Source organism: Zingiber officinale, chromosome 11A (assembly GCF_018446385.1).
Source record: "Zingiber officinale cultivar Zhangliang chromosome 11A, Zo_v1.1, whole genome shotgun sequence".
NCBI lineage: Eukaryota > Viridiplantae > Streptophyta > Magnoliopsida > Zingiberales > Zingiberaceae > Zingiber > Zingiber officinale.
Window position 1 is genome coordinate 22,450,111 of NC_056006.1, and position 8,625 is coordinate 22,458,735.

Below are 8,625 nucleotides of genomic sequence, written 5' to 3' on the forward strand. Positions count from 1 at the left end.
GTTAAAGAAACAAATGCAGATTATAAAATTTGTTGCATGTTCAAAATTTTCTGCTTTAGATTTGAGAAATTATAATAAACTAAAATGAAAATTTAAATATCACAATACTAGAGAATTTAATCTGAATTAAAAACTTAGATTGAGCACTTTTAGTGAGAAAATTGAACCTTTAATTTCTTTATGCGGCTTTATCTAAGAAAGTGGTTGCTGCTCCAATAACCAAGAAGGTCTAGTGCCTCGCCACTACCTGGAAGCCAAGTACGGAAATAAAAAGTTTAATGGACTAAACTAAAAAAATATTAATTTGAAATTGAATAATGCTTTAAAGAGTTACTCAATTTATTTTAGAATTTGCTTAACTTAGAATTTTTTTTAAGAAACTTAGAAACCTTGTTGAAAATTATTGCAAATGTTTGAAATTCTTTTCAAAAGTTTTCTAAGTTTAAACCCTTAGAGTTTTTCTTTGAACCCCAATTTTTATGTGATCAAAGGGGGAGAAGGAAAAGTATAAGTCTAGGGGGAGGTTGACCAAAATTTTCTATCTTTTTGTACTTTATTGCAAAATTAGTTAGTTTATTTTTTATGTCTATGTACCCTACCTTAACTTGGGTTGCTCACATCAAAAAGGAGAAGATTTTTGGAACCCCAATGTTGTTTTGATGTGATCAACAAGTTAAGTTAGGTCCTGTGTGTTTTGACACTATGTCTAAGTGTGCAGGAACTTAGGAGCACAGGAAGTCGAGCGGAAGACATAGCTAGCGAGAATGACGACACGAGGAGAGAGTCGACAGGCTTGGTACATCCAAGGGACGAGGTGCCGTGGAAGAGTACCCCGGCGGACGAGAAGGAACCGTGCGCTGGTTCCGAGGGACGAGAAGCCGGAGCAGAAGATTGCTTGGGGAGCAAGAGACGCAGCTAGCGGGAAGGTCGGCACGGGAGAGAGCCGACGGGGTCGGTGTGTCTGAGGGATGAAGAGCTGCGTATGAGTACATTGGTGGACGAGAAGGAAACAAGAGATGATTCCGAGGGACGAGAAGCCAGAGCGGAAGCTTGCTCAAGAAGACCGGAAGTTGGGTTCGGGTGAGCCCTATTCCGGATGGCAGAGATCATCCAAGCAAGCGGAGCCGGAGCGGAAGACCCAGACTGAGGCAAGCAGCACCGGAGCATAAGGCCCGGACCAGAAAGTCAACTGGGTTGACTTAGTGGTCCGGGCGCCCGGATCCATTCTGGGTGCCCGGACCGTCCAGGCGCCCGGACCGTCCGAGCACTCGGACCGTCCGGGCGCTCGGAGTCGATTTTTTGACTAGATCATGTCAAGCGCGATTCGTTACGTTGGGGATAAAATTTTATCCCCCCAGGGCGCCCGGAACCTCTTCGGGGCCTCCCGACCAAAGCTATAAATATAGCCTTGGTCTAGAAGCTAGAAATAAGACAAGCAATCTTGATTACAACACTTGTATGCTTTCTTTATAGTTTAGCTTCTTTATTCTTTGTGCTTAAATGCTGTAAGAAGTTTCTCCGCCTGAAAGGAGATATCTACTACACTTTATTCTCCTTAGATTAACAACCTCCGCGGTTGTAACCAAGTAAACATCTTGTGTCTCTTTCTTTAGTTTCTTTCTATTTAATTATTATGCAAGTGCCTATTTGAAAGTCGAGAAGGATTGTTCTTTTATTTTTGCAGGGCTATTCAACTCCCCTTCTAGCCGACCATCGCGGTCCAACACTTTGCACTAGCTCCTTGGAGTTGGCAAGGTCTTCCCTATCTTTGTCATAATTGGTCTTCTTTTCTTTTGATTGTAAACAATAATAGATAAATGAATTAGACTTAGTGATAGAAGCTTCTAGATCTTCCACACCTCGTCTCTCTAACTTAACATACATCAAATCATTCAATTCGCCCATAAAGTAGACGTCAAGAGAGAACCTTTATAGGAAATGTCATCAATCTCTAATAACAACAAAGAGAACTCATTGACATAGTCACTACTATTGCCAGATTACTTCGATCTTCATAAACAACCATGTGCCTCCTCCTAAGTGTTGGTTGGACAAAACTATTTGTTAAGATCCTTCTTGAAGTACTCCTAAGTGTCTATTAAGTGAAGACCCTTACTCTCGTCGCCAAATTTATGATGCCACCATTGTTGTGTAACACATTATAAATAGATGGATGCTCCATTGATCCTTAAAGCATAATCTTTTATGACTTTAAAGTCAAAAATCCTCTCAAAGTTGTACAAGAACCTATTATTAGCATTGGGGCTAAAGTTGTTGCCCACACTTGAGCACCCCGAACTAGTTTCACATGTGTTTATAACTCTTTTCATGTGTCCGTGCTTCCATTTCTACCTATAATCATCATAACTCCCACTTCTCAAACACCCTAAGTTTGATGAATTCCTGAGTAACAACTTGTAGCTCACATGGTAATCTTGTAATCATAGATGACCTTCTCAGTGGCAACATCTAATTCAACACACCCCGTCTCTAGCTCATCACTATGGTAGACTGTACTTTAGAGATGGCTTGCTCCAACATGGCAACTCGTGCTTCAATAGCATCCGCCTTTGTTTCCTTAGCCTTGTCGTGTTAGCCTTGTGTGTTGTTCCTCGAAAATAGTCTTCTATAATTTCCACCATATAATAGCTAGATTTTGTAAGTGTTAAGTAGTTGGCCCCACTTCACATCATTGTAGGTCGTCTATCCGAATATACCTTGTGGTTATCTAACTAGGTATGAGTAGTCCATGATCAAATCCCCATTGAATATGATGCATCGATCCTTTATTAATTATGATAGTATTAGAATACGTTCCTTGTCCATTATTCAATTGGTAGTGGCAAGGGCGGGTATTGTTGTGGGTGTTTCTTGAGACTATGCTACTTACTCTCCAATAGGTTATTGATGAGCCCAATCCCTACTTTCCAACTCGGTATCAATTGGTGCCATAGAAAACTCCACATTCCTTGCATCAGGTTTGGGTTCTAACTATCAACTGGTCGTGTCGATGGTCGAACTCACCTATAAATAAGGCTTACTCACTAAGTGTCATCATGCTAGAATTGAGTCAATGCATATCTAATAGGCAGGTATAGAAACAACTACACAATCAACTAAATTGGAGAGAGTCTAAACAACCTTACCTTACTTCCTACAATATTTAACTTGTCTAATAATAAACTACACCAAGTAGTGAATACAAAAGGTAAGATAATCATTAAAGGTATACCATACTTTCCTATAGCTCAGAGATGTCTTTCGGCTTGCCTTGCATCCCAAATAAGAAAAACCATAAATTAAAACTAGATAGAAATCTCAAAAATACAAAACCAAATATTCGATCTCAAACTTGTTTATGATACCAATAAAATTATCATGTTCCAGGGGTATACTTGTTCATCAAATTGGGTGGTATCCCCTAGTGACAATATAAGAAATACCTGATACTAAACCAATTAAAACCAATTCAAACTCTAAAGTGATATAAAATTGTAAGTACCCCATAATAGTTTTGATGTGATCAACTAAGTCAAGTTAGGTCCTGTTATGCTTTGATATATTGTGTTTGAGTGTGTAGGAACTTAGGAGCATAGGACATTAAGCGAAAGACACAGCTAGCGAGAAGGATGACACGGGTGAGAGTCGACGGGCTCGGTGTATTTGAGGGATAAGGTGTTGTGGAAGAGTACGTTGGCAAACGAGAAGAAAGAGTGTGGTGGTTCCGAGGGACAAGAAACCTGAGCGGAAGGTTGCTCGAGAAGATTAGAAAATGAGTTCGGGTGAGCTCTATTCTGGATGGCCAAAATCACCCAAGTGAGCGGAGTCAGAGCGGAAGTCGGACAAAACGTCAACTTGTTGTTGACTATGGTTTGAGCACTTGGAACAATTCTAGGCGCCCGAAGTCTGGGCGCTCGAAGCTAGTCTAGGTGCTCAGACCACTTTGGGTGCCAAGGGTGCCCCCAAGGGCACCCTCGACTGCAGATCAGGTTTAATAGGGTCTGGACGTCCGGAGTGGATCCAAGCCCCCAAACAAGAAAGTTTATCGAGACGCCACCTGTTGTGATCTGGTGCGACGTGAATAAAGTTCTATCCAAGTCCAGGAGCTTGGAACCCTTCCAAGCGCTCCGATTAGGGTTATTAATACAACCCTGATCCCAGTAGCTAAAGACAACATTTGTAAATGATCTACTTTCAGTTTAGTTTTGTAATTCAGTACTTTAACTTCTGTAAGAGGCTTCTCCTCTTGAAGGAGACTTTAGTGAGTTTTCAACGTCTTGGATTAGTAATCTTCTGATTGTAAACCAAGTAAAACATTTACTTTTTCCTTTTTAATTAGCTTCTTAATTCTATTTATGCAGGTGTTTATTAAATTAGCTTGAAAAGTCGAGAAAGGTTTACAATTTTATGTTTAGGCAATTCATTCCCCTCTTACAGGCTGTAAGGGGCCAACAAGTGGTATCAGAGTAACGACGCCTCAGAAGGACTACCGCCGATTGAAGCAAACAAGATGATGGTCGGATCGAGCATCTATCGACTTATGTTCGAGGGAGAATTCATAAATTGGAAAAATAAGATGGAGGTATTTTTCAAAATAGATTTTGAATTATTAATTATAATGAAGTATGATTTTGTAGCACTAAAGGACAAAGAAGAACATTATTGGATGAACAAGGAGCAAGTTGACTTTGTGGCAAATAGTAAGCTAGAATTTCATCTGCTAAGCGTGTTACCGCTACAAGAGGTCAACCGGATCAGAGCCTACGAGTCAACTAAAGAGCTCTGGGATAAATTCCTGGAACTATATGAAGAGACATCGGAGGCAAAACTAGCGAGACGAGATCTGCTCTAGAACCAGATCAGGAACCTCCAGTTAAAAGAAGGCAGAACCGTCACACACCTCCACTCAATAATCAAAGAACTCATTATCGAACTCTCGAATCTCGAAGAAAAGGTAACAAACTTGTAGGATCGATGTGTGCTAGAAGGGGGTGGTGAATAACACTCATAGTTGTCACATTTATTTTTTGCAAATCACAGAGTAAAACACAGTAGAAAATACAAAACACAATCGAAAACATAAGTAGGATTTATTTGGTTCCGAGCCTGTGACGACCCCTACTCTAAGGTCCATGATCCTTGATCGCTTTTATTGGGAAGTCACTATAAGCTCGAGAAATCTTTACAGAGATAACAATTATAAGTATTGAAATTAACAACAAAGTTTATCGACAACAAAGGATTGGCAGTTGTTTATCAATTGTAGGAGCAACGTTTGGACATCGTCGAATCATCTCGGAGCAGTGCACAAGAGAGTAGAAGTTGTTCAATTTTGGTGATTCGAAGTGCTGGTCGAGGCTCATTTTTATAGTAGAGTCGAATCTGATTCAAATCCACTAATCTTGGGATCAGATTTGACTTGAAGCTGATCGATCGACTGATCCAGCTGTTCGGTCGATCGATCATGCTGAACCTGCCCGGCTTTCCATCTAGATGTTGCCGCTTCGCATGAGTCTTCGTTCGATCGACCAATCCTGTCATTCGGTCAACTGATCTCGCTTTCCTTACTGGCTTATCTGGCCCAATCAACCTAGTCTGATTGAGTCTGTGTCTATCCATTGTTTGATTGACTGAACCCGAGATTCGGTCGACCGATCCCTTGGTTGAAACTTATCTAGAAGCTGATATGATCTCTGGGGTTCGATCTACCAATCTGGAGGTTCGGTTGACCGATAAAGGCTCTATAAACTTTAACTTAAATATTGGTTTCATGAAAAATAGAGTTAGAGAAATAGATAAATAGTATAAAATATAACTTTGACAATCTCTAAACTATCCGGTTTTGACTTTCAGATTTCCCATAAATTCTAGGTCAAACCAATGATCAAAATTAATATATGCTACAATATCTTTAATGTATTATTCATGCTCTCAAAAGATCAAATTAATGTATTATTCATGCCCTCAAAAGATCTTAATTCGATAGTATAAATTAAAAATCGTAAATTTTCAAACGAGTAAAGCAGAAATTTGGAAAAGGAGGAATGATGTAATGGGAGTGCGCTATATATATGTAGTTTAAGAATTATGAAAAATAGATATGTGGAACAGATAATACTAAAATTTATTATAGTCGAATAAAATACTGAATTAAATAAAATTGAATATTATAAAATTTAGATCGTTGGATTAGTTTAGAATCCTAGATTTAACCATGATCCCTCCCTACGTGAGTGATAAGACTACCAGTAACTAAGTAATTTTGGCAACCCTTCTCCCACTGCCACTCCCCATGCACGCATTCAGCGATGCATTCCCTTTCAGGAACAAAAATAAAGCTACGTCGTTCAAACCAAACCGCCCTCTGTGACGTCGGACGCAGTCGACGACAACACTGACACCCAACGTCCATTCCTCACCTTGAAGTACTCGACGTCCACACAGCACAAGACAACGTATCAATCTAACGACAACCCGCGCCGTACAATTTTGACTCGTGGACCCCGCCAACGGCGGGATCGGTCAAAAAGACCATGCGATTCCGAACAAAGCGCGGCACGATTATAAAACTCCGAGCCGACCGCCGAGCACGTTTGTTCGGCCCTTTTTGAACCGGGCCGTGACCTCCAAAGTCGTGGCTGCTGGCACTCTCTTGCCGTACGTGTCCTCCCCTCACCCGACACGGCCCCGACCGCTCCGATCACCTCCGCCGGCGTCGTGCAGTTGGTTCGCGTATTTAAACCCTCAAACCCCTCTGAAGATCCAGACAAATCTTTGATCTTTAATTTCTCCTTTAATGCCTTCTTCAATGCTCTCCTCCTTCCTTTTGTATCCGTTTTCCGATATTGTCGATTGAAGTATTTACGTACGTGCTGCATGATGCTGCCGGCGGGGATCGGCGGCGAGCCGATGGGAGTTGAGTTCGGCGGGGATTGCTCGAGCACGGCGGCGCTGCTGATGAGCTCGAAAACGGCTGCCGCGGAGGCAAGAGCGGTGCGGAGTCACAGTGAGGCAGAGAGGAGGAGGAGGCAGAGGATCAACGGCCACCTCGCCACCCTCCGCGGCCTGCTCCCTTGCGCCGCCAGAGTACGCTAGCTGGGCTTGGTGGAAGAGAATCGATCGATGATCGGTGTTTGATTAGTTTGTGTTGATTTTGCAGTTGGATAAGGCGGCGTTGCTCGGGGAGGTGGTGAAGCGAGTGCGGGAACTGCGGAAGAGGGTGGAGGAGGTGGAGGTGGAGGTGGCGGTGCCCGGGGAAGGAGACGAAGTCGGGGTGGAGGAGGCGGAGGCGGGAGGAGGGCAGGGGAGGGTGGTGCGGGCGTGGGTGTGCTGCGCAGACCGGCCCGGTCTGATGAGCGAGCTGAGCCGGGCGGTCCAGTCGGTCCGAGCGAGGGCGATGCGGGCGGAGATGGTTACTGTCGGGGGGCGGACACGGAGCCTGCTGGAGCTGGACGTCGGCGACGCGGCGGCCACGGCGGTGACGATGGAAGCAGGAGACGGCCGTTCGGCGCTGCAGGCGGCGCTCTGGGCTGTGCTGCTCAGGAACCAGACCGGTCCGGTCGAAAACTTCAGCAAGCGGGCTCGCAAGTCGACTCGGTTCGGCGCGACATAATTAATCAGCTAATCAATTTCGAAGTAGGTATAAATATGTAATTAACCTTCTATTAGTGCTAATTATCTAGATTCAACTGGGCTTGGACTGGAAATATTAGATATTTTTCTGATGAAAAAAAGTTTGGTCCGGAAGTTTATCGAATTCTTTAGGGAAAGTAATCCAGATAATTTTGAGTAAATCATTTTTATAATTTAACCATGTAAATTTGCAAATTACTTGAAATATTATTTAATTAATGAGACAAGACCCTTCCACTTAACCAAGGGAAGAAATTTGTAGATTCTTGTGAACCAAAATACACGTAACTCGTTGACCTAACTCGCCTAAAAAAACTTGATCAACGTCTTTTGACCTAACTCGTTATTCGAATCTTGTCTCTCAAAAATCACACATGCACTTCACTTCATTGTTTCCGCCATTAAGTTCTCTTAGTCTCTAAATGATTTTAATTTATACAATCACAAGGAAATTAAAACACTTGACTACATGAATAATCTATCAAAGGTTAGTACGAGGGTTTTTTGGTTTAGGGTTTTACTTGTTTATAAGGGCATTTATGGTTTAGAGTTTAGCATGTTTTGTTTAGTTTTAAGGTCTATGTTTTTAAAGCCCGCGTTGTCAGAGACAGAAGATTATGAACACTTTTAGATAAATTTGTTAGATAGATTTAAATCTATAGAATTATAATAATAATTTTAAATCTTTACATGAGTGTTGACAGTGGATCATATATGAGCGGAGGTTGATATGAAGGACATCGTGAAAAGAGGAAAAAAGGGGCATGGTTTGGCACGGTCGGAGTCGTGCCTAGTTCTAGAGGCGCAGCATGCCCAGGCACAAGCGTGCCCATCGGGCACGGCTCGACACGCTTAGGCACAAGCGTGCCCGCCAGACACAGCATAGTTGTGCTCGGTTTTGGAGGTGCGGCATAGCTAGGCACAGGTATGCCCACTAGACATGACCTGGCCATGTTCGGATCTAGATGAGTGACACGACCAAGCATGGTCCGG

The 8,625-nt window shown here is 42.5% G+C and overlaps 1 protein-coding gene across 1 annotated transcript; it reads left to right on the top strand.

The window, feature by feature from the left end:
* Positions 1 to 6,611: 6,611 nt before the first annotated feature.
* LOC122032443 (transcription factor bHLH30-like) lies at positions 6,612 to 7,851 on the top strand. Its single transcript, XM_042591732.1, has 2 exons — positions 6,612 to 7,086; positions 7,160 to 7,851. The coding sequence occupies exons 1-2, from the start codon at positions 6,877 to 6,879 to the stop codon at positions 7,610 to 7,612; spliced, it is 663 nt and encodes a 220-aa protein (XP_042447666.1). The 5' UTR covers positions 6,612 to 6,876; the 3' UTR covers positions 7,613 to 7,851.
* Positions 7,852 to 8,625: the final 774 nt, after the last annotated feature.